Consider the following 25,697-nt stretch of genomic DNA (forward strand, 5'->3'; position numbering starts at 1 on the left):
AGTCAAACACTGGAGGTATATATACAAACATTAATTCTGTTATTATTTAAGCTCTGCTGAGTCTGTGTTGTCTGTTTGACTGAAAAAAAACAAGATATCTTTGGGAGTAGCAACAACTATTCTGCTTTCCTTCTCCTTTTTGCATTTCTTTGCTCCTCTTGTAGAACTTACTGGGGTGGGGATGCATTAAAAAGAATGAAAAGTAATGCTAGGATAAAAAATAATAGCTGTGTTCATAATGTTTATTTCAGAATTGGATATTTAACATCAACACGTACAGTATATCTAATCTACATTTTCATGTGGCTCTTGCTTCGTAGGCCTAGATGGCTGCTTGCTTTGCTGCTGATGATGTAGACAAAGCAGACTTTTTTAACACCAACCAACACACACTTCTAGATCTTTTATAATGACTGAGACTATGCTTGGATACTAAAGATCTGGCCTTGGACCCAAATGTTTCTGTAAAGCTGCTTTGTGACAATGCCAGGTGTAAGAAGTGCTGTATAATTAAACTTTGACTTGACACTAAATACTACACAACATGCAGTAAACAATAGACTATTGTTGCACAACAGATACTTTTCTATTTTTAGCAAAACTCTCCAGTTGTAGGACTGCTCTTTGTAGGAGTACCATTTTTGTACTGACCCCTTATCACAGGAACAATGTCCTGAGGTTCAGCAGAAATCAATGATTAAACCGTTTTTTCAGCCTAAATTAGTCAGGGTCGAAGTGCATTGTGTTTGAGTAATATGACAGGCAGGACTTGGAGTGCAAACCTTTGTGTAGCTCATAAATGTGCAATAAAAACAACAATAAATGGGAACTGTTTTGAAGTATCTTTTTCAACCTCTGGTGGTCCTTTTTGTTATGCTTATGACTTTCCAGTCTGATTAGACCAGCACCTGGAGCTAAAAGAGCTACAGAGCAATCACTGAGACCCAAAGACCGACAGACCAATCACTGAGCCCCAAAGACCTACAGACCAATCACTGAGACCCAAAGACCTACAGACCAATCACTAAAAACCCAAAGACCTACAGAACAATCACTGAGATCCAAAGTGCTACAGACCAATCACTGAGACTCAAAGTGCTACAGACTAATTACTGAGAACCCAAAGACCTACAGACCAATCACTGGCACCCAAAATGGTACAGACCAATCACTGGCACCCAAAGCACTACAGACCATTCACTGGCACCCAAAGCACTACAGAACAGTCACTGAGACCCAAAGCACTACAGACCAATCACTGAGACCTGAAGCACTACAGACCAGTCACCGAGACCCAAAGATCTACAGACCGATCACTGGCACCCAAAGCACTACAGACCAATCGTTGAGTCCAAATGCACTATAGACCAATCACTGAGACCTGAAGCACTACAGACCAGTCACCGAGACCCAAAGATCTACAGACCGATCACTGAGACTGGAAAACCTACAGACCAATCACTGAGACCCAAAACTTTACAGACCAATCACTGGCACCCAACACGCTACAGACCAATCACTGGCACCCAACGCGCTACAGACCAATCACTGAGACCCAAAGCACTACAGACCAATCACTGGCACCCAAAGTGTTGCAGACCAATCACTGAGACCCAAAGACCGACAGACCAATCACTGAGCCCCAAAGACCTACAGACCAATCACTGAGACCCAAAGACCTACAGACCAATCACTAAAAACCCAAAGACCTACAGAACAATCACTGAGATCCAAAGTGCTACAGACCAATCACTGAGACTCAAAGTGCTACAGACTAATTACTGAGAACCCAAAGACCTACAGACCAATCACTGGCACCCAAAATGGTACAGACCAATCACTGGCACCCAAAGCACTACAGACCATTCACTGGCACCCAAAGCACTACAGAACAGTCACTGAGACCCAAAGCACTACAGACCAATCACTGAGACCTGAAGCACTACAGACCAGTCACCGAGACCCAAAGATCTACAGACCGATCACTGGCACCCAAAGCACTACAGACCAATCGTTGAGTCCAAATGCACTATAGACCAATCACTGAGACCTGAAGCACTACAGACCAGTCACCGAGACCCAAAGATCTACAGACCGATCACTGAGACTGGAAAACCTACAGACCAATCACTGAGACCCAAAACTTTACAGACCAATCACTGGCACCCAACACGCTACAGACCAATCACTGGCACCCAACGCGCTACAGACCAATCACTGAGACCCAAAGCACTACAGACCAATCACTGGCACCCAAAGTGTTGCAGACCAATCACTGAGACCCAAAGCACTACGGACCATTCACTGGCACCCAAAGCACTACAGACCAGTCACTGAGACCCAAAGCACTTCAGACCAATCATTGGCACCCAAAGCGCTATAGACCAATCAATGAGACCCAAAATGCTACAGACCAATCACTGGCACCCAAAGTGTTGCAGACCAATCACTGAGACCCAGAGCACTACAGACCATTCACTGGCACCCAAAGCGCTATAGACCAATCACTGAGACCCAAAGTGCTACAGACCAATCACTGAGACCCAAAACTTTACAGACCAATCACTGACAACCAAAGTGCTACAGACCTGTCTCTGTGACGCAAGAGTCATTTTAACCAATCGCTACGAGTCACAGTTTTTTTGACCAATCGGTGCCATCTAGGGGCGTGCCTTTCGCGCGCCACATGCGCGAAAGCAGCCGCATAGAGCAGCGAGCGCTTGTTTCACTTTAGTAGACAGCGAGATGCTGTCCCTCCCGAGTGACCACAGCCTAGCTGCTGGGCGAGACGCACACCCGCGTTCCACTAGATCTCAGGCACCATCTCCGATCTCAGTGTGCTTTCGGGGTCTCTGAGGTGACATGCAAGCGGTTCATAAGTTGGTGCTGGTGAAGGCACCTGTGGTCGAGACGCTCTTGGCGGGGATGGCGGACGCAGCGAACAACCAGAGCACCTTCAACGTCTCGCACTTCACCTACCTGGATGACATCGAGGTGTTCGCGGACGGCACGCCCGAGCTCCGGTTTCTCAGCTCCATCGTCTACTCTTTCGTGTGCGCCGTGGGCTTGGTGGGCAACATCCTGGTCTTCTTCCTGATGAGGTCGAGACAGAGGAAGAAGCAGTCGTCTGTCAACTTCTTCGTGCTGAACTTGGCCGTGACCGACTTCCAGTTCGTGCTGACGCTGCCCTTCTGGGCCGTGGAAATAGCGCGCGACTACAGCTGGCCCTTCGGCCACGTCATGTGCAAAGTGGTGCTCTCGGTGACGGTGATGAACTCGTACGCGAGCGTCTTCTTCCTCACCGCCATGAGCGTCACGCGCTACTGGGCCGTGGCCTCGGCGCTGCGGGACCGCACCAGGCGCGCGCGCTGCTCCGTCAAGCGCGTGAGCGCGCTGCTCTGGCTGCTCGCCACGGTGGCCACGGCGCCCACGGTGGCCTTCTCGACGCAGAAGAAAGTGTCCAACGATACCCTGTGCCTCATCAGCCTTCCCGACCAGCTGTCGCCGGGCTTGTACCACCTGCAGAGGATCATCGTGGGCTTCGTGATACCGCTGCTCATCGTGTGCGTGTGCTACCTGCTGCTCCTGCGGCTCGTGCGCCTCCGCAGCATGAACAACAACCTGCCCAAGCGGCGCTCCAAGGTGACCAAGTCGGTCACCATCGTGGTGCTCTCGTTCTTCCTCTGCTGGATGCCCAACCACGCCATCACCCTGTGGGGCGTGCTGGTCAGGATGGACCTGGCCAACTTCGACCAAGCTTTCTACATATGCCACACGTACGTGTTCCCGGTGACTATCTGCCTGGCAAACACCAACAGCTGCCTCAACCCGGTCCTGTACTGCCTCACGAGGAGAGAGTTCAGGAAAATGCTAAAGGACTTGTTCTGGAGGTTCTCCTCTCCGGCCGCGGTCAACGGCTGCCGAGTCCGTCCGTTCTCAGGGACCACTAAAGGCGAGCAGGACGACAGCCACGCGGCCATCCCGCTGAATGTGATCGACACTGAGCAGTGCAGGCTCTCCGGGCTTAACGGCCAGTGTGGAACGCCGAGGTAAATGCGCAACGGTGCGTAAAAGCGCAATGGGGACACCGGCGGAGCCCTGCGCGCAGGCTACTGCCAAACCGACTACCAAGGTTTTTTCGTCCTCTCTGTGGTTCGTACACACTTCAAAAAGATCTTTAAAGGTTCTTCAAGGGTTTTTAGGTAAGCTGATGGTTATATTTAGAACCACAAGGTCAATGTAGAACCATTTTATACGATACGATAAACTTTGTCAGAATCCTCTGTAAATTGTCTCGCATCACAACAGCTCCGCCTGTGGAATATATGTGTGTGTGGGGGGTTTCTTTCACAGACATTACCACCAGATTTCACAATGCTCCCTACTGCTCCTAATACTGCAAAGTAAGTGTTACCATGTGTACCCATCTGATCTTTTAATTAGCATTAAGCATTAGCTTTGGATGAGTAATAAAAGAGTTCCTAAAGTCCTGACTTTGGTACTATGAAACTTCAAAATGTTGCGTTCATGCTTCCATGGCTCTTTGCATGGTGAAATGGTTCTTCATATTAGTAGAGAACGTGTTATGGATCTTTATAGAACTTGTTTGAAGATGGAAAATGGATGCGATGTCAAGCTTGTAACCATAGCAGAATCTTTTGGGGTTATATAGACACATTTGTTATATGTATAGAGCCATCTACAACACATTCTGTAGAACCAGTTCACCCGTCACAATTCCAATGGTTAAGGAACCATTATTCATGAAATGGTTCCATACAGAAGCCTCGCCTTTACCATAGAACCCTTGAAGAGCTGTTCTTTTTCAGAGGTATCTGAAAAGCACCAGTGCGTTATGTACAATCTGTTCCTCACCTGTATTCAGCTACGCTACTGAAACCTCCATCTGTGAATAGGAAATGTGCCCAGATCGCGCGCACGACTCAAAGCCATTGCAGTCAGCTGCAGCCAGTGCGGACGCAATGCATGACTGCTCTGTCTGCCTCTGTCGACATAAGCTACCTGTAAATATGTTTGGAAAAGTTACTTATTTAATGTAAGAAAGACTCGCGAACGCAAACCAGTTCTGTTGTGCAGTGAAATCTTCCCAGACACGAGCAGGAACTGGCAGCAGAGACTCTATTACTTTTCTTTGGTATGTTTTTACACAGTGTTGTATTGGGCGAGTCTGTGGAAACCAGATCTTCAGTGTTATGTTTAAGCTTCAGATACACGTCCTGGATTTGTTTCGTATGGTCTGTTTCTTTTCTTTTTGACCTTCTGCCCCGGAAAATGCCCTAAGATTAACACCTGTTACTGTAAATGTAATAAAAGTGTGTAAATGTTCTCAGTAACTTGGTTTTGGCGCAAAGGAAATGAATGTACACACTGCGACTCTGATGTTGATTGTAAAGCGAGTAATAAAGTCTTATCTTCTCCAGGTCAATGTTTGGTTCTTCCATAAAGACGATTAAAATGGGGCTATCGAAGGCTTTTGCTAAACTGTTATTCCATCTAACGTTTGCCGAGGTGTTGTGCTTTGTAATGGACTATGAATGTTAATGTGCAGAGGGGAGGGATAGGTTTATTGTTTGAATAGAAATAGACTGCATATGCCAGCAAAAACATGACAACAGAGTCAGTTTATTGCAGTGATGACAGACAGCTATGCAGTAAAGAGAAGACACCAGGATGAGTTAAAGTTAATAGTGTTGTCAGTTTTGAAAACCCTGGTTAATGGATCATTATCAGATAATCATTTACATTACCATAACCACGGTCATGATAAAGTGTTATGATAAAACAACACACAAAATACGTATGTCATGCTTCTATATTGGTGTAACATCCTCACTTCACTGGTCTTGGATGGTGTAAAAAAAAGAGCCAAATGTGTCTAGATCTGGCCTAGATTCTGTCTTGCAACATAGTTCAAGTTCCAGTTTGTTGCCTAAATGGTCTTCATATTAGACACAGATCCACTGCTTCACATCAATGTGAAACATCTCTGCAATGCATAGGACACAAGGGTGCACTGTAACATCTCCTGTAGCACTTTAAACACAATTACCAAGTCTTATCTGCCATTCAGCTTCAAAGTGTGCAATTCATGATTCTTCTTCTTGACCTAACCGCCTACACATGGTCATTCCCCAAAACATCCCACGCTATGACATGCCAAGTACTTATCAGTAATAATGGGTATGTGTGGAGCTATAAATATTCTGCTCTACTGCGTTAACAGTATAATGATGCCTCTTGAAATGATTTAGTGCTTTATTAGTACTCTACGCTGACTATTAGGTTCCTGTTCTTCTGTTCAGGTTTGCTGATGTAAACATGAATAAATTCTCCACTGTGCTATTAAACTATTAAGGAAATATCGTCCTCTTCACGGTGCTTCAGCATCGTGTTGATTGCAGGGTCACCATCTTTGCAAACTCCTCGTAATAAATGCATCCATCATTCCCCACTCCAGCCTCTCTGAAGAGCTCATCCACTGCAGCAGGGTGTAAACATAAGAACAGACATTAGTAAAAAGCTAAGACATGCACAGCATTGTTTTTATTTTTGTGCTCGTTCTGCAAGGACACACTGCTAGAACAGTGGAAAAAGCACAAATCAGCTTGTGTTGGAGGTGCCACACGCTGACGACTTTTCACCTGGCACTGAGCCTATCAATAACCTTCAGCGAGCTCCTGTAATCTTCCCTTGTGTTTGTACTGTTATCTACCTAGCATTTTAGAATATGAAACACTTGGGGATGTAATGCATAAACCTACACTGAAAACAAATAATATAAACACAATCTGCTATATTTCACACTTGGGCTGGCTTCCAAGGGCATGACTCGTAAAACCCATTGGGTTTCACTTCATACGTGCCCCTTAACCCCTTAACATTCTAGTCTTATTACATACTAAGGCTTATCGTTCAGTAACTACTGTGACTTCAAAGCAAACAAATGGTGCTTTTCTTAGGTTATAGACGTGTGTAATAAAACTTTAGGCCTGCCAGAGGGCCCATGCCTTGGTAAAGGATTAAAAAGGGCAAACTCAATTCTGCAAATTCCACAAAGAACAGGCCTAAATAGAAATGTGATGGCTTTTGTCTGGCCATTTCTGTCCGCTTATGAACCCGAAGCTCAGCTGCTGTCTACCATGAGAAAATCACCAGCTGACTCTTCTGAGTCAAGCTTGTAATCTATGAGAGACCCAAAAATGACCAAGGTCCATTGTACAGTAAAGTGCTATACTTTTTGATAAATGCTATATATTTGAAAATGCAATAGACGTACATAGGTAACAATTTCCTGGGAGACCTGCCGGCAGTAAATGAACACCTCTGCACAGTTCTAGCTCAGCTTACCTTCTTGATCTGTGAGCTTTTCTCCCAGTGCTGTCAGTTTGGCCCTGAGGTCAGAGGCTAGAACGAAGCCGTTTTTCTGCTTGTCCATCACACGCAAGGCTTTCATAATCTCCTCCTCAGGGCTCTCCTGCTTGAGCTGTTCATGCATCATGATCAGAAAGGTGGAAAAGCCCAGCTCCCCACTCCTGTCTGAATAAGACAATTTGTGTCAAAGCAAAAACGACCAGAGAAAGGCAAAAGACTTTTAGCCCTAGGTACCAAGACCGACTTTAATAAACAGAGTAAGTTAACCTCTTTAACAAGCCATGGGCTCAGTTTTATCACACTTTTTAAACCTGAGAATAACTCCATTAGTTTGAATTGAAGTCCCTGTTATTACTGAACAACATTTGTATGGAAATACAAATGAAAAAAACCTGGATTGTTAAGGTGTTGAGATCATGATGTTGATTAAGAAAGTATGGTCAGCTGTTGCTGAACAAATATGTATCAATTATGTGTCATTTAACACCTTAAAATCCAGTGGTGGGCGAAGAACACAAATCATGTCCTTGAGTTACAGTAGAGATACCTAAGGTAAAATATGACACCAGTAAAAGCAGAACTCCTCTGTTCAGACCTCCACTTGAGTAAAAGTACAAAAGTATTTGCCTTCAAATGTACTTAAGTATCAAAAGTAAAAGTACTAAAAGATTAATTATGACTTTAATGTCCTGTTATCATTTTTAGGGCAAGACTCTAACTTCATTAACTCATTTTAGGTGAAAATACTATAGTGTCACTTTTAGAATGTCATTAATTGGTCTGAAGCCGATGTCTATTAAAATGATCCTAAATACAAAACACTGAAGGCAAACAATTTAAGTAGAACCGAGTGGCCAAGAAATGACTTTTTACAAGCAAGCAAAGTTTCTGTTTGAGATTTATTTGCAACTTTGTTACAAGTTTAATAAAAACTTTCTTTAAACACAGGTTCACAAATGAGTTTTCTTTACTATATTGTATCGATAGGTGTCTGTTCATAAGCATAAACTAGCAAAAGTAAATTTACTATAAAATGAAATAGTGTTAGTAAAAATTCAGAAAAAAAAATACGTCAGTCACAACTACATATGTGTACATATTTCTATATTGTGGTCTATTTACACAAAGTTAGGTGAGTTCCATCATTTACATTGGAATAGACACTCTGCTGCACTGATGTTGAATTGTGTGCTTGCACTGGGTCGGTATATCCAACAGGTCAAAACAAGCTCAAAACAAAGTGTGTGCTGTGCCCTGATTGGTGGTCTTGCTTTGCGCTTCTTTTGTTTTGACATGCTTTGCTTTTATACGCACATAAAACAAAAGGACGACAGATTTCGCATAACATGGTGGAGTGAAAAGTAAGATATTTGACCTTGAAATGTAGTGGAGTGAAAGTACAAAGTCACCCAAAACGGAAATACTTCAGTAAAGTACAGATACAAGAAAACTACTTAAAACTTAAAGCAATTACATGTAATTCGTTACTGTACTTAAGTATTTTTTCTTGTATCTGTATTAAATTCGTTACTGTCCACCACTGTTAAAATCCCAGGCTTGTTACATACTAAGGCTTATTATTCAATATCTACAGAGATGTCAATGCAAAGTGGCTGAGCTGTTCTTAGGTTAGGGCCCTGGCCATTTAAGGGGTTTACTCCCTGATAAACTGAATATTGACTGAATGATTCATTGAATAAATCTAATGATTTATGTACTCGTTTTTGATAGCAGAATGTTAGTAATTAATAATAATACAGTACTATACTAACACATTTACTCTCATTCTGCAGTCACAAATGAGTAGAAGAAAATCATTATATTTATTCAATGAATCATTATCGATTAATCAGAAAGTAAATAAAGAGATTCCAAACTACTGACAAACTATTCTGTGGACTATTAAAGGGTCATTCAGAGTTGAGAGGACTGCACATGTTCATTACTAAGCTATAGACTCAGCTTTGAGGGGTTCAGTCGTAGCTAATAGGACTGTATGAAAACAGAGCAGATGGCAAAAAAGCTGACCTATATTATGCATCTTCAGATGTCGGTCCACCTCAGTCAGGGTAGGACTGCAACCAAGACATCGCATCACCACGATCAGGTCGTGGGCTTTGATTCTTCCCTTGTGGTTTTTGTCATACAGCGAGAAGCACTCCTTGAATTCTGCATAAAAAATAAAAGCTAATAACAATCATATGATATTCCTGAACTAGAACTGTCCACAGATCTCAATCAAGCAAAGCCCGCTTTTTTATTTATTTATGTTTTATGGAGCTGTGTTTAGAGTTTAGTTTAGTGTGATTCAGTCTGATCCTATGTACAATCATGTGCAAAAGTTTGTGCACCCTGGTCAAGTTACGTTTTGCTGATTTTCTAAGAAGTTAACAAACCCTCTACAGAGAACACACACACACACACACACATTTTAATGCACAATTACTGTTTATTTGCTGAATTTAACACAGTTGTTCTCTCCCAGGGCCTGGAGAGCTGCCTTCATGCAGAGTCTAGTTCCAACCTGCTTCCAATCAGGGACTTGGGAAGAGGTTGATTAGTTGGAAATTGTGGTTGAAGGAAGGAGGAAGATAGCTCTTCAGGACCAGGGTTAGAGAACACCAGTGTTAGGCTATGGTTCTACAAGCACTGTACTGTAGAGCTGTTACACCCTATATATATATATATTAATTATTATTATGATACAAATTCTGAATAAATACTATGAAATATTACAATATAAAATACTGTGAAATCTACTTTTTGAGAAAGCAGGGCCTTTACTGCTTTACTGCTCAACAATTATCACTGCATTACACGGTCATTAATACAATGGATGTGAATGCAAGGGTAATGGTTTATGGGGGTCGTTAAAACGAAAGCTGTGAGGAGTAAACCCTCATTAATCTCCTGTGAAGGGTTTAAGAGCTCCTCAGCAGGCTGGCTGCTGGCCGGCACCCAACCAAACCGCTCTATCCGTGAGACAATTTAAGATAAGCTACAGCACAGCGCTCAGCAATGCCAGCCGAGCAGCGAGCCAGCGCTCACAGCCAGGAGACGGGGTTCAGACCGAGTCCACCTCCACAGGACCCGTATGTGCGCTCACAGCCTCCGCTTAAAGAAGCCGTCACAAAGTGTTCATCAGCTGTTTAGAGAGAACCGTATTTCTGCTTGAGCGGCTCTGACGGAGTGAAGCAACTTCTAGACAGAACAGTAACAAACTACAACTACAAACTACTGACAGTGTGACGTCACCTACTGCGAAAGACCCGCTGCTATCAACTACAGCTGCTCGGTTCAGCTTCTAATCGCGAAGTTCTGACTTTAGCCCTTACCATTTATTTGATCGTGGGAGAGAAACTTTGCCTGCAGAAACAGACGATCAGAATGAGAGAGAGCGAAGGAGAAAACGCTTCACAGAGACACGACAAGACAAATCTACCAGGAACACTTGCCATTTCACAGCTGCGCCGTTTATCCGCCTCGTCCCAGCGCGCACACGTTCACAGCACACGTTCACGCGGTCACGCCTCTTCCGCTGCCTGTCGGGTGATCGCCTGTCAGTGGCGTGATCTTCTCGACGCTACTCCGCTGTGATGGTGTCTGATCTATTATTCTACAACATTTGCAACATTAATTCTTTGCAAGAATTGTGAGATCAAACATTCATTCCATCAAACGTTTAAGGAATGCATTTGTTGCACAATCCAGCATATGCATGATTTACAAGGGAATGAAGATCAAGGGACTGCATCATGCATTCATGCATTCTTTTAAAAATCATGCATTTGACTTACGTTTAGCACTGGCAAGGAAATCAAGCTGGCAATCAAACATTTTGACCCTATTCATTCTTTGCAAGACCAAACATGCGCAACATGCATCTTTTGCATTACCTCCATGATCAGACGTTTGAAACATTAATTTTTTAAATTAATTCCAACATTACACGATTGTAGCATGCATTGTATGCAAGATGAAATATTTAAAGAACAAATTAACTGCAAAAGATTGTATGTGCATTGATTATAGGATGAAGAATTTGAGGTATGCATTTCTAACAAGATCAAACATTTTGACCCTGTTCATTCACTGTAAGATCAAACATTTTGACCCTGTTCATTCACTGTAAGATCAAACATTTTGACCCTATTCATTCACTGTAAGATCAAACATTTTGACCCTATTCATTCACTGTAAGATCAGACATTTTGACCCTGTTCTTTCACTGTAAGATCAAACATTTTGACCCTATTCATTCACTGTAAGATCAGACATTTTGACCCTGTTCATTCACTGTAAGATCAAACATTTTGACCCTGTTCATTCACTGTAAGATCAAACATTATGACCCTATTCATTCACTGTAAGATCAGACATTTAGACCCTGTTCATTCACTGTAAGATCAAACATTTTGACCCTGTTCATTCACTGTAAGATCAAACATTTTGACCCTATTCATTCACTGTAAGATCAGACATTTTGACCCTATTCATTCACTGTAAGATCAGACATTTTGACCCTATTCATTCACTGCAAGATCAAACATTTTGACCCTGTTCATTCACTGTAAGATCAAACATTTTGACCCTGTTCATTCACTGTAAGATCAAACATTTTGACCCTGTTCTTTCACTGTAAGATCAAACATTTTGACCGTATTCATTCACTGTAAGATCAGACATTTAGACCCTATTCATTCACTGTAAGATCAGACATTTTGACCCTATTCATTCACTGTAAGATCAAACATTTTGACCCTGATCTTTCACTGTAAGATCAAACATTTTGACCCTATTCATTCACTGTAAGATCAGACATTTTGACCCTGTTCAATCATTGCAAGATCAAACATTTTGACCCTGTTCATTCACTGTAAGATCAAACATTTTGACCCTATTCATTCACTGTAAGATCAAACATTTTGACCCTATTCATTCACTGTAAGATCAAACATTTTGGCCCTGTTCATTCATTGTAAGATCAAACATTTTGACCCTGTTCATTCACTGTAAGATCAGACATTTTGACCCTATTCATTCACTGTAAGATCAAACATTTTGACCCTATTCATTCACTGTAAGATCACACATTTAGACCCTGTTCATTCACTGTAAGATCAGACATTTTGACCCTGTTCATTCACTGTAAGATCAAACATTTTGACCCTATTCATTCACTGTAAGATCAAACATTTTGACCCTATTCATTCACTGTAAGATCAGACATTTAGACCCTGTTCATTCACTGTAAGATCAGACATTTTGACCCTGTTCATTCACAGTAAGATCAAACATTTTGACCCTGTTCATTCACTGTAAGATCAAACATTTTGACCCTGTTCATTCACTGTAAGATTAAACATTTTGACCCTATTCATTCACTGTAAGATCAGACATTTTGACCCTGTTCATGCACTGTAAGATCAAACATTTTGACCCTATTCATGCACTGTAAGATCAAACATTTTGACCCTATTCATTCACTGTAAGATCACACATTTTGACCCTATTCATTCACTGTAAGATCAGACATTTTGACCCTATTCATTCACTGTAAGATCAAACATTTTGACCCTATTCATTCACTGTAAGATCAGACATTTAGACCCTGTTCATTCACTGTAAGATCAGACATTTTGACCCTGTTCATTCACTGTAAGATTAAACATTTTGACCCTATTCATTCACTGTAAGATCAGACATTTAGACCCTGTTCATTCACTGTAAGATCAGACATTTTGACCCTATTCATTCACAGTAAGATCAAACATTTTGACCCTATTCATTCACTGTAAGATCAGACATTTAGACCCTGTTCATTCACTGTAAGATCAAACATTTTGACCCTATTCATTCACTGTAAGATCAAACATTTTGACCCTATTCATTCACTGTAAGATCAGACATTTAGACCCTGTTCATTCACTGTAAGATCAGACATTTTGACCCTATTCATTCACTGTAAGATCAAACATTTTGACCCTATTCATTCACTGTAAGATCAAACATTTTGACCCTATTCATTCACTGTAAGATCAGACATTTAGACCCTGTTCATTCACTGTAAGATCAAACATTTTGACCCTATTCATTCACTGTAAGATCAAACATTTTGACCCTATTCATTCACTGTAAGATCAGACATTTAGACCCTGTTCATTCACTGTAAGATCAAACATTTTGACCCTATTCATTCACTGTAAGATCAGACATTTTGACCCTATTCATTCACTGTAAGATCAAACATTTTGACCCTATTCATTCACTGTATGATCAGCCATTTTGACCCTATTCATTCACTGTAAGATCAAACATTTTGACCCTATTCATTCACTGTAAGATCAGACATTTTGACCCTGTTCATTCACAGTAAGATCAAACATTTTGACCCTGTTCATTCACTGTAAGATCAGACATTTTGACCCTGTTCATTCACTGTAAGATCAAACATTTTGACCCTGTTCATTCACTATAAGATCAAACATTTTGACCCTGTTCATTCACTGCAAGATCAAACATTTGCAATATACGTTTTGCTAGGTTAAGCATTTGAAGCATGTATCAAATCAAATATGTTCAGTATTCCCTCATTTTAAGACCACTCATTCACATGTATTCTGTGTTCTGTTTATCTTGCAGTACAGTCTCACCATTGAGAGAACAGTCCACAAGGCAACGCTATAGGCAACACTCAAACACATCCACTCCTACGAAAACAGATAGAATAATGAGGGGTCACAGAACGATGAGTGTCAAATGCTGAAGTTCTAGATATCTGCATCTTATAAATACATGAAAAGTAGGCTATTTTTATAGAGTTTGCATTAAATAACAATATTGTATACTACAAAGACTGAATAGAAAGAAACATTTTCAGATTTATAGCAGTTTAATGAAACTGACATCATACTTAATAACATGAAACTATTTATTAAAATAATTGCAAGAACAGACACATCTATAAATATCAAAAGTGGATAAAATAAGCATTTGGAAAAAACTATATGCTGTATAAACAAAGAATGTGAGTTAAATTATCATATTCAGAGAAATTGGGGTAATATATAACATGATACAGAAGATATTGATTGAGATAAATACAAAATTTGAGCAATGTAGAATTGGGTGTGTAGAAGAAACAGTCAGAAAATAGTTAATCTTAAAGTTCACTGTCTTTATTCACTACGTATTGCAGGGACTACTAGTCGTAGCTGTCAAGCAAACGTCATAACTTGTGTTTATCTCTGATATGCAATGTGTAGAAGGCCCAGGGCTCCGGTATGTAGATGACTCCTGGATATTTTCTACGGAGGATCTTGTCATTCCACAGGCAGGCAACCCAGACTGTAAGTAAAACCAAAGCTATGGAGAAGCTGTACAGCAGAAACAGTCCATTACTGTCAGGCACCAAGCCTTTGCGTTTCTTGTGCATCACTGTAGCTGTCATGGCAAAAAAAGTGAAGATGAAGAGGATAAAGATCTGTCCTTCTGTCACCAGGTACCTATCGGAGAAAAAGAAATTTATGCCTGCGTCCTGCAAATCATTTTTAAAAGATCTGACTCAGATGGATAGCTATGTCTACGATGCTAACAACACTGACTTATTTATGTTTTGGTGTTTGCCATGTGAAACTGTGTTGAACCAGGTCTTAGTGTTTATTAAGAGCCCAATTGTAAAACAGAACAACGGAAACAGTAATCAACACTATTTATACTTTTATCTTGTGTATTTTAACTACACTGCTCAAAAAAATTAAGGGAACACTTAAACAACACAATATAACTCCAAGTAAATCAAACTTCTGTGAAATCAAACTGTCCACTTAGGAAGCAACACTGATTGACAATCAATTTCACAGCTGTTGTGCAAATGGAATAGGTGGAAATTACTGGGAATTAGCAAGACACACTCAATAAAGGAGTGGTTCTGCAGGTGGGGACCACAGACCACTTCTCAGTACCTTTCTGCTTTCTGGCTGATGTTTTGGTCACTTTTGAATGTTGGTGGTGCTTTCACACTCGTGGTAGCATGAGACGGACTCTACAACCCACACAAGTGGCTCAGGTAGTGCAGCTCATCCAGGATGGCACATCAATGCGAGCTGTGGCAAGAAGGTTTGCTGTGTCTGTCAGCGTAGTGTCCAGAGGCTGAAGGTGCTACCAGGAGACAGGCCAGTACACCAGGAGGCCGTAGGAGGGCAACAACCCAGCAGCAGGACCGCTACCTCCGCCTTTGTGCAAGGAGGAACAGGAGGAGCACTGCCAGCACTTGCCCTGCAAAATGACCTCCAGCAGGCCACAAATGTGCATGTGTCTGCACAAACGGTTAGAAACCGACTCCATGAGGATGGTATGAGGGGCCGACGTCCACAGATGGGGGTTGTGCTCAGAGTCCAACACCGTGCAGGACGCTTGGCATTTGCCAGAGAACACCAGGATTGGCAAATTCGCCACTGGCGCCCTGGGCTCTTCACAGATGAAAGCAGGTTCACACTGATCACATGTGACAGACGAGACGTGACAGAGTCTGGAGACGCTGTGGAGAGCGATCTGCTGCCTGCAACATCCTTCAGCATGACCGGTTTGGCAGTGGGTCAATAATGGTGTGGGGTGGCATTTCTTTGGAGGGCCGCACAGCCCTCCATGTGCTCGCCAGAGGTAGCCTGACTGCCATTAGGTACCGAGATGAGATCCTCAGACCCCTTGTGAGACCATATGCTGGTGCAGTTGGCCCTGGGTTCCTCCTACTGCAGGACAATGCTAGACCTCATGTGGCTGGAGTGTGTCAGCAGTTCCTGCAAGATGAAGGCATTGAAGCTATGGACTGGCCCGCCCGTTCCCCAGACCTGAATCCGATTGAGCACATCTGGGACATCATGTCTCACTCCATCCACCAACACCACGTTGCACCACAGACTGTCCAGGAGTTGGCGGATGCTTTAGTCCAGGTCTGGGAGGAGACCCCTCAGGAGACCATCTGCCACCTCATCAGGAGCATGCCCAGGTGTTGTAGGGAGGTCATACAGGCACGTGGAGGCCACACACAATACTGAGCCTCATTTTGACTTGTTTTAAGGACATTACATCAAAGTTGGATCAGCCTGTAGTGTGTTTTTCCACTTTAATTTTGTGTGTGACTCCAAATCCAGGCCTCCATTGGTTAATAAATTTGATTTCCATTGATGATTTTTGTGCGATTTTGTTGTCAGCACATGCAACTCTGTACAGAACAAAGTATTCAATGAGAATATTTCATTCATTCAGATCTAGGATGTGTTATTTGAGTGTTCCCTTTATTTTTTTGAGCAGTGTATAACTCTGTTATTAAGACATCCTTTTTGGTTATTGGTTTTATGTAGTGCATTATTTAGTGTTTGTTATTTTTTTTAAATTATCTTTTTCTCTTCTTTCTCTATTGTTTTTGCTTTGTACTGTAAAGCACTTTGAGCTGAATGTTAATGTATGAAAGGTGCTCTATAAATATCAAAAAGGGGCAAATAACATGTTTTGTTGATTTTCTGAAAATATCTGCAAGAAAATAAGTTAACAAACGCTTTACAGAGAAAACACTTTCAATACACAATTACTCTTTATTTGCTGAATTCAACATACTGGAAAAAATACATCAAAACTGTGCTGTAAAATTTGAAGAAAATGCCATGTTTAAGTTTGTTCCTTGTAAAGGATGAGCAAATCTATTTTTCTTATTTAGAAAATCAACATAATGTGTAATATGCGCAGGGCTTATCATGTTTTTACACACGACTGTACATCTCTTACCTACATACTAACAGTGTATATACTTTGCTGTGTTAATTGTCAGTTGGAAATGATAATAAACCCTTGAACTGAACTGAACTGAACTGAGTCCTGAATTGGCTCAGTGATGTTAGGGCAAGCACACCCAAGAAACTGTTCAACAGTGACACCGGAGCTTTTTATCTCCTGTCAGATGAGACGCTGCTTGGACCTGCCTCAAGCCACAGCTGTGCTGCTGTTCAACAACTAATACAGCCAAACTCTCCCCTGTACGAACAAGATCTATAAATAATTCTGCTGTGACGGCATTGGGTTGGATGCTTGAGCTTCACAGTAATAAATAATGAAAAGGGGAAGAGTGCAATTAGTCCAGATGTAACTACAATGATAAACAGCTCCTCTAAAACAGCAGGAATTAAGTTAGACTAGAAAAACTGGTTCTGTGTAGAAGCTGAACTACTGGTCTACAACAGTTTTGACACTTCTCTTCTAATCATTAAAGTCGGCATTTGGGGAGGAACAACTAGACCAGTATTAAAGGGCATCGTCCATACCGTTATGCGTAAAAAAGAGCAGAATACTGACCAGTAATAGAGGGAACTAGGAGCCAAGAGCAGCCAGGCTGATACAGGCATTCTCTTCTCTTCTTTGAGAGTTGTGAAACAGCCAGAGAAGTAAAGAAAGAGGATGAGGAAGAAAGGGATGTACCTAGAAAACACAGAGTCAGATAAAAGTACTCTTACATCAGAGAAATAACTGAGGTAAAAATAAAAGTGGTAACTGAAAACAACTTACAAAGCAGTAATAAAAGTAGCAAGTCAAAAACACTTAAAAGGGAATTCCACACATTTTTGAGAATGTCTATAATTCAGTGTTTCAGATGTAAACAAAGTCATTCTTTGTAGAGAAACTATCGAAACAACTAACTTAAAAACATTTCTTTACAGTGGGGGTGACAGGAACCAAGGGTCTACAATGCAATTATAGCCACTTTATTTACTGTCTAAATTGATCAGCCAACCTACACGTGTCTACTTAGTCATATATGCATTGCTGCTGATGATAAAAAAGTGGTAAAAATATGTTTATTTTGGGGACTGTTTTGCACCTTGCATGTTCCTCTCCAATGCAAATAGATTTTAAATGACATGTTTTCTGGCAAAAACATTTTCACAAATGATCATAAAACAATTTCTCAGGCATCAGGCAGCTTATTTATTCATGTACTAACCTTCTGAGATGTAGCTTTTAGAGGCACGAAACACTTCAGACATCATGTTCCTATCAAGACCACTGTGAACGCCCTGACATTCTCTAAAATGGAACATTTCACGCCAAACTGCTCTGAATAACTCTAAATGATAACTATTGAATTATGCAGAAATTTGGCAAACTTGGTTTAATTTCCCTTACTGAAAAACTTGAAGTGAAACTTCCATGCATATGATCTATGATTCATTTAGCTCCAGTCTTCTGCCAGGAAAACAAAATGAAACAAAACAAAACAATTGTTTTTCTAATGAAAAAAGCATTTATTAACCACTCCACCTTTTTTGGATCATCTTTCATTAATTCATTCATTCATTCACTCATTTTCTTTTATTTTTGTATACGGCATCAAACAATGCCATACCATGCTTTTATAATGAATCACATATACTGCTTTTTATGAGCTCAATTAGTGATTACTCGTTAATGACTTAAATATAGCTGAGGAATAAAGTACATTCTTTTCATCATAAACACATATTTTCATTTGAAAATATTCATATGAAAAAAGAATAAATGAAGCTAGAAACGACCTACCTCTGCCCAAAGGCATGAAATACTAACACCTGAAACAGAACTGTAAGCCAGCTAAAATATCAGTTATTGGATATTGACTACCTACCACATACATCGTCCAAAGTTTTCGTCATAGTAATAAAGTAGTTCAAAGGAGTCGACCTGTTGAAAGAAATGAAAATTTCAGCCTTTTTTGTTAATATTTTTATATACTTTTTACTCATAACAACATGAATTCCAAACGAATCCTAACATAATAATAAAAAGTCAAATTTATATGAATTCAGCATATTGTCAATACAATGGTAGAAAGCTTCTGTACCAAAGAAGGTGGATTTAGATTCTTCATGATGGGGTTCTCCCTCACAGACAAGTGCAGCTGGTAGCCACTGAGCAGAAGCCGATGATTCATGGAGTCGCCCACCAGGTTTATGCTGGCCCCCATTACGAAGGTAATGATGCAGAGGTAAACAGCACACAGGGGCAAAGTCTTTGGACTGTGGTCAATCAGCTGCAGCAAAAAAGAGAGAAAATATTTACAAGTTCACACCAATATCCACATCTTATTAACTTAGTACAATTGTTGGCAAAAGAAATCAAACAAGGACAAAATGACAATGCAATATGTTTTACTCATGTAGAAATGAAGCACATAAATGGATGAAGTCAATTCAAAGTATATATACATCCAAACTACCGTTATATTTGGACAACGTGAAACATTAACGCCATTCAAAGTTCATTTGATTACTGACTTGAAAACAGAAATGTGGAAGTGCTTCTAGTCTTATATCAGGGTGAGTAGGGATCTTTCACCGGGAGCTTGAGGAATGAGGTTGTGATGTATTAAAAGAATTTCATGTATTATGCAGAGTATAATAAGTTAAAAGGGACAGCGATTTCAGATCTGACGAAATATAGGCAGTTTAGTACCATCTGGAACCCAAGCTTGGCTGAAAGGTCTGCCAGATATTACAGGAAAAGTAAAGGTCAATAGGGATTATTTCAGCTGTCTGGGTCATACATCATCTTCAGTCTGGTACCACTGACCTCGTCTCAGCACCACACCTCCGATTTTCTCAGTGGCCTTTGAGATCTGGTAAAATGTCTGAGCAGACTTCATTCTGAATGGAGTAAAGACGAAACTGACAAAGTCTTGACCTTCCCTTAAATGAAACATAAAAAAACAGCAACAGAAGTTCCATCTGCTCCAGCTAGCCAGTGTCTCAGAACAGGGTAGTTACAGCCTTCTTGGATCCTTAAGCAAGTTCAGGTTTGGAGGTCCCCATCTGTAGCATCCACCCAAAAAATCTACAGTTATGAGTGACACAATGCACTTTTTTGTGCTGTTCACAGTGAATAAGTGAATCTCAATGTATTATTATTAGAGATGCATCATAATAACAGAATTATTTCGGTGACAGCAGATAATTGCTTAAAAATGACAAAAATTAGATTTGACAAACATTTATTTAACCAATATTTAATATTTTACAGTACACTGGAAGAGAAGAATATTTAGGGAATGCTAGGCTCCTACACCTAAATTATGCTTTTTCCTTTTTTTGCATACAATTAAATGTCCTATGTGACTGTAATGCTACTCCAATTGGATTTAGACCCAATTTCTACATTTCCTAATTGTTTATGTATTGGCATTGGCAGATGCATACATGAAAAAATAATATGTGGGCATCGGCCCAAAATTCCCCTATTGGAGCATCCATAATTACTTTGATACGGGAGTGTTTTGGTCCCCCCAGTATTATAGCAGCTAGTGCTATGAACGCTATGCTGTAAAATTAGCTTGTAAGTTCAACCCTAAAAAAAAATCACATTATGTGGTAACAAGTAGTTGAACTGGGTTTATTTAACTCAAATAAATACCTTGAATGGAAATTTAAAAGACATGCTTAGTTTAGATGAATGAAAACAGTTTTTCATTCAACCAACACAAACCTCAAAATCTAAACTCATCAATTCAAACCTCAAAGCCTCACAATCTTCAAAATTCAAACACACTTCAGCCTTCTTTTACTTTTTACATCATACCAGACAGTGTTAATTCTGCAGTTAAGCTACCCTTTAAAATGGGGTAATCCATGCATGGCAGGTGAACAGACCTGAAACGAAACATTTCTAAAGTAATGAAAACCAACCATGTCACAAATTCTGTCTGTGTCAGGGAAGGAAACATTTTACTGCGTCTCAAAGAGTAACTAGTTTGCTGTTCCAGGTTGGCTAATAGCAGTCAAGTCATTTGAAAGTCCAAACATCAGTGCAAGGAGAAATTTGGGAGGGTCTATTACTCAGAAAAAGAAATGCCTTTTGGGCAGTAGGTCAGTAAGGGCCACTGGACATAGTAAGACTAAAAGTTTTGTCCAGTCATAATAAAAGATTTAGCAGACCAGACCAAATGAGATTAAATATCTTGTTGACACACACAAGTTGGACCCACAACAGCCTTTAACTTATCTATTTACCATCAGCATTACACGCTTACCATCAACATTCATTTACCTTCAGCAGAAGAAAGGGTGTGATGATATTGTAAGCCATGTGAAAATAATCTCCAACAATAGGCTTGTTCAGGGGGAGCCACTCAAGAGGAACCAGGACCTGAGAAGAAAACATAGACAGAAAGAAAGAGACCACAATATACGATCATCTGTCTGAGCCTCACCAAGAACAAAAACTCCAGTGGAAATCTAACTCAGTGTTTTGTTTAATGTATGCTGTCTGGGTTTTTCCAAGGTAAAAAAAACCTAAAATTTCTTAAATATCAACCACATATTATTAAGAAATATGGGTTGAAATGAAGGGTCATTTTCTGAACACAGACTTAGCCTAGTCTTGAAGTGAATTCCACAGCCAATTAAGAATTAAGGCAGTGAAAATGCTTTTTAGTGACTGAGATGTTACGCAGGGACGTTCAGGTCTATGAACTAGTGAATGTCTTTCTTCGGTATCAGAGGCAACACTGCAGATTACAAATATCAAAGGTCATAAAAGCTTTGCTGCTAACCATGTTGCTAAAAGTGAGTCATAATATGTGACTAAGAAGCAAAATATTACTTACTGCTTATAGTGAAAGTCTGCATTAGCCAGATCTTTGATTTCTTTTGGAAAATGTAAGCCTCGCTGGCTTGTGCCGATTGGTTTAAAGATTAAAATCAGATGCTAGTTGATTCATTGCTACTCTATGATTTGTTTGGTCCAAACAAATCAAATGTTGCATATCTGTTCTCAGAACAAGTAAAAAATGATGTCTGGAGCAACATGATGGGGTCCAGACAAACAGATTCCTGTTCTTTTCCTCTGCAGTAATTTACTGACCATAACTACAGGTCTCCCAAAGTCCAGGACCCAGTTCTGGATTGTGAAAAAGCACCAGAGATCAAACTGGAACTGAGGCCTCTTCATAGAGAAGTCTATGTCCCTGGATCCTTGTCTGTGACTGTGGAAGAAAACACAGATAATGGCTCCACCATAGTAGATTTCATAACAGATTTCTGGAGCTAATATCTATGCACAGATGATTCATGATAAGAGTTGATAAGAAAGATGATATGAGTTACCAGCAACCAAAATATTTTTCTTTCAAGTATTTCCTGATCCTCACAACTGATATAAGAATACTTTGCCAAAAATAAAATAAAAGTCTTGGAATGGCAATTTAAAAAAAAGGCACTTCACATTTTGTTTTCTAATACAAACTCTGTATATGTACATATACAGTATCTCACAAAAGTGAGCACACCCCTCACATTTCTGCAAATATTTTATGAAATCTATTGATGAGACAACACTACAGAAATGAAACTTGGATATAACTTAAAGTAGTCAGTGTACAACTTATATAGCAGTACAGATTTACTGTCCTCTGAAAATAACTCAACACACGGCCATTAATGTCTAAATAGCTGGCAGCACAAGTAAGTACACCTCACAGTGAACATGTCCAAATTGTGCCCAATTGCATCATTGTCCCTCCCTGGTGCCATGTGACTCGTTAGAGTTACAAGGTTCCAGGTGTGAATATGTTAAATTTGGTGTTTTGGCTACAATTCTTTCATACTGAGTGGCCAAGGTCATGCAGCAGTTTTCCAGGACAGGTTCCACTCCAAACAGGCCTCGCTAGAGTCAACCAAAGAAGTTGAGTGCATGTGTTTAGCATCATATCCAGAGGTTGGCTTCAAAAAATAGACGCATGAGTGCTGCCAGCATTGCTGCAGAGGTTAAAGAAGTGGGAGTTCAGCCTGTCAGTGCTCATATCATACGCCGCACAAAGCATCAACTTGGTCTGCATATCCATTCTTCCAGAAGGAAGCCTCTTTTGAAGCTGATGCACAAGAAAGCCTGGAAACAGTTTGCTGAAGACAAACAGTCCAAGAATATGGAATACTGGAACTGTGGTCTGACAAGACCAAGATAAACTTGTTTGGCTCAGATGTTGTCCAGCATGTGTGGTGGCACCCTGGTGAGGAGTACCATGACATTTGTCTCTGCCTACAGTCAAGCATGGTGGTGGTAGCATCATGGTCTGGCACTGGGGAGCTGCAGTTCATTAAGGGAAACATGAATTCCAACATGTACTGTGACATTCTGAAGCAGAGCATGATCCCCTCCCTTTGGAAACTACGCCGCATGGCAGTTTTCCAACACAATAACGACCCCAAACACTCAACAATCTCCAAGATGACAACTGCCTTGCTGAAGGTGAAGGTAAAAGTGATGGACTAGCCAAGTATGTCTTCAGACCTAAACCCAATTGAGCACCTGTGGAGCATCCTCAAGCAGGAGGGGGAGTGCAAGGTGTCTAACATCCACCAGCTCCGTGATGTCATCATGGAGGGGTGGAAGAGGATTCCAGTAGCAACCTGTGCAGCTCTGGTGAATTCCATGCCCAAGAAGGTTAAGGCAATGGTAGATAATAATGGTGGTCACACAAAATACTGACACTTTGAGCACAATTTGGACATGTTCACTGTGAGGTGTACTCACTTGTGTTGCCAGCTATATAGACATTATGGCTGTGTGATGAGAGGGCAGTAAATCTATACCGCTATACAAGCTATACACTGACTACTTTAAGTTATATCCGAGTTTCATTTCTATAGTGTTGTCCCATGAACAGATATAATAAAATATTTGCAGAAATGTGAGGGGTGTACTCACTTTTGTGAGATACTGTAAATATACATATATACAGTGCATGTAATATTTATATATAACCTTTATTTGAAAAGAAAATCAAGCTTCACTCTTGCTTTAAATCTGAAAATTCCACAGATGTTTCTGTCCATCCTTCCACTGTGAAAAGACAACACTATAAGTCTAAAAGGATGTGTAGCTGTCCCCAGAGTCCACACTTTAACAGGGCTGAATATGTTTTGGATTATTTGAAGTGTGAAATGCAGTAGTAAATACAATCAACTCTCTCCCTCTCTCTCTGTATGTGTGTATGTATATATAAAAAGCATATAATAAAAAAGCATATAATAATAAAATATGTGCATGTTTTTACTGGCCTGGTGAATGTAGTCCTCTAAAACATTATCAGGACTCCATCTAACGTATATATTATGAGTGAGGGGGCAACAGAGGTTTGGGGGAACCCAGTTTCTTCCCTCATTTCAAAGTCAGTAGAAATGCAGATGCAGAGAGGAAGCCGAGTATCTCCTGTTTTACATAGCCTGCAGAGACACACTCTAATCTCATCCGATTTGATCCTTTCAAATCCCCACCAAAAATCCTCTCACTGCGGGTTGGTCTCTGAGCCTTCACACAGGCTGCCTCCTGCGCTGTGCATGCTGAATATCAGGTGGATGCTGAGCTCTGTTCGATTATTCCTTTGTTAACAATGCCTTTCCGGTCTCTCTCCAACACTTTACCTAATCTACTTGTTACAATAGATGAAATCCTTCATAGACCATTATTTGTGCTAAAAGCCTCCAAAACATCCTTGCAGGGACCTGCAAACTCACAAACACTTACTAACACTCTTGTAATGATCTCAGACAGACAGGAAACACACATTCAAACTTATTTAGTAGCCTGCAGCCAGAGAGAAGCCTATTTGTGTAACACACAGCTGAAATGGCTTTCAGCCCACATCAACGGCCTGTTAAAAGGGCTCAAACCTAGGCAGAAAAGCCAGCTGCTGGGCAGCGTCCGGCTTCTTTCGCACAGTGGGCTGCATTGCACTTCACCCAGCACCATGAAGAAGACTGCCAGTTCCTGAAGAGTTCCTCTCTTCTTCTCCCCTCTTCCTGACTGGCATGCAGGCCCCGCACGTCAAAGGTGAACGCCCGCTGTTAAAGCCCTCCGCACAAGGACGGTAGCTGTGGTGGGGTCAGCACAGACACGCAAGGTTTCCCCTCGGTCTCCTGCTTACAGAGCAGCAGGGCGGCACTGTCCTCACTCTGTAACCTGAGATGCGGGTCGCTGACTCCGTTGCCTTTCTTTCAGCCTCTGCGCTCCTCTTCTCCCTCAGCGAGTCCACTTACTTTCCACACGAGCTACTGACAAGCGGGAACAGCCCCTCAGGACCGGCTAGCTAACCACAAAACGGCGAGTCTGCATGCTGCATCGGCCACTACTGCATTTTCACATGAACTCTTAATCCCACCCCTCCCTTTCGTGTTTTAGGACTTAATTCTGCTCTCCAAGGAAACGCGCTCATTCATTTGGTAGCTATCATAACAACATTGAAAGCCATTACTTTCCTTATGAGCCAGTGGTAGAGATGTAAACAA

The 25,697-nt window shown here is 41.0% G+C and overlaps 3 protein-coding genes across 4 annotated transcripts; 1 reads left to right on the forward strand and 2 right to left on the reverse strand.

Moving 5' to 3' along the window:
- Positions 1 to 2,734: 2,734 nt before the first annotated feature.
- Positions 2,735 to 5,440, forward strand: rxfp3.3b (relaxin family peptide receptor 3.3b). Its single transcript, XM_017701101.2, has one exon. The coding sequence runs from the start codon at positions 2,863 to 2,865 to the stop codon at positions 4,051 to 4,053; it is 1,191 nt and encodes a 396-aa protein (XP_017556590.2). The 5' UTR covers positions 2,735 to 2,862; the 3' UTR covers positions 4,054 to 5,440.
- Positions 5,441 to 5,613: 173 nt separating this feature from the next.
- Positions 5,614 to 10,929, reverse strand: calml4b (calmodulin-like 4b). Of its 2 annotated transcripts, XM_017701102.2 has the most exons (5): positions 10,848 to 10,915; positions 10,728 to 10,758; positions 9,421 to 9,561; positions 7,369 to 7,557; positions 5,614 to 6,499 (listed from the first exon to the last, which is right to left on the reverse strand). In XM_017701102.2, exons 1-5 carry the CDS (start codon positions 10,848 to 10,850, stop codon positions 6,402 to 6,404), a joined length of 462 nt encoding a protein of 153 aa, XP_017556591.1. In that variant the 5' UTR covers positions 10,851 to 10,915; the 3' UTR covers positions 5,614 to 6,401. The 2 variants fall into 2 exon arrangements, with proteins under 2 accessions (XP_017556591.1, XP_037398434.1); XM_037542537.1 differs by lacking the exon at positions 10,728 to 10,758 and having other exon boundaries at positions 10,848 to 10,929.
- A 3,619-nt stretch (positions 10,930 to 14,548) lies between these two features.
- On the reverse strand, positions 14,549 to 25,546 carry cln6b (CLN6 transmembrane ER protein b). Its single transcript, XM_017684601.1, has 7 exons — positions 25,083 to 25,546; positions 22,276 to 22,396; positions 21,460 to 21,558; positions 19,262 to 19,450; positions 19,046 to 19,101; positions 17,740 to 17,862; positions 14,549 to 14,897 (listed from the first exon to the last, which is right to left on the reverse strand). Exons 1-7 carry the CDS (start codon positions 25,139 to 25,141, stop codon positions 14,621 to 14,623), a joined length of 924 nt encoding a protein of 307 aa, XP_017540090.1. The 5' UTR covers positions 25,142 to 25,546; the 3' UTR covers positions 14,549 to 14,620.
- Between the last annotated feature and the right edge of the window lie 151 nt (positions 25,547 to 25,697).

Source organism: Pygocentrus nattereri, chromosome 11, assembly GCF_015220715.1.
Source record: "Pygocentrus nattereri isolate fPygNat1 chromosome 11, fPygNat1.pri, whole genome shotgun sequence".
In the NCBI taxonomy this organism is placed as follows: domain Eukaryota; kingdom Metazoa; phylum Chordata; class Actinopteri; order Characiformes; family Serrasalmidae; genus Pygocentrus; species Pygocentrus nattereri.

Bases quoted from the DNA above. Each gene is read 5' to 3' on its own strand.
- cln6b (XM_017684601.1), bottom strand. From the start codon at position 25,141: ATGCAGCCCACTGTGCGAAAGAAGCCGGACGCTGCCCAGCAGCTGGCT. The intron at 22,397-25,082 runs GTTTGAGCCCTT...TTTCTTCCACAG, and splicing joins CAGCTGGCTTTTCTGCCTAG to TCACAGACAAGGATCCAGGG. The intron at 21,559-22,275 runs GTCAGTAAATTA...TTTTCTTCTCAG, and splicing joins TTGGGAGACCTGTAGTTATG to GTCCTGGTTCCTCTTGAGTG.
- calml4b (XM_017701102.2), bottom strand. The intron at 9,562-10,727 runs GTAAGGGCTAAA...TTTTTTATGCAG, and splicing joins CTCCCACGATCAAATAAATG to AATTCAAGGAGTGCTTCTCG. The intron at 6,500-7,368 runs GTAAGCTGAGCT...ACCCTGCTGCAG, and splicing joins AAAGCTCACAGATCAAGAAG to TGGATGAGCTCTTCAGAGAG.
- rxfp3.3b (XM_017701101.2), top strand. From the start codon at position 2,863: ATGCAAGCGGTTCATAAGTTGGTGCTGGTGAAGGCACCTGTGGTCGAG.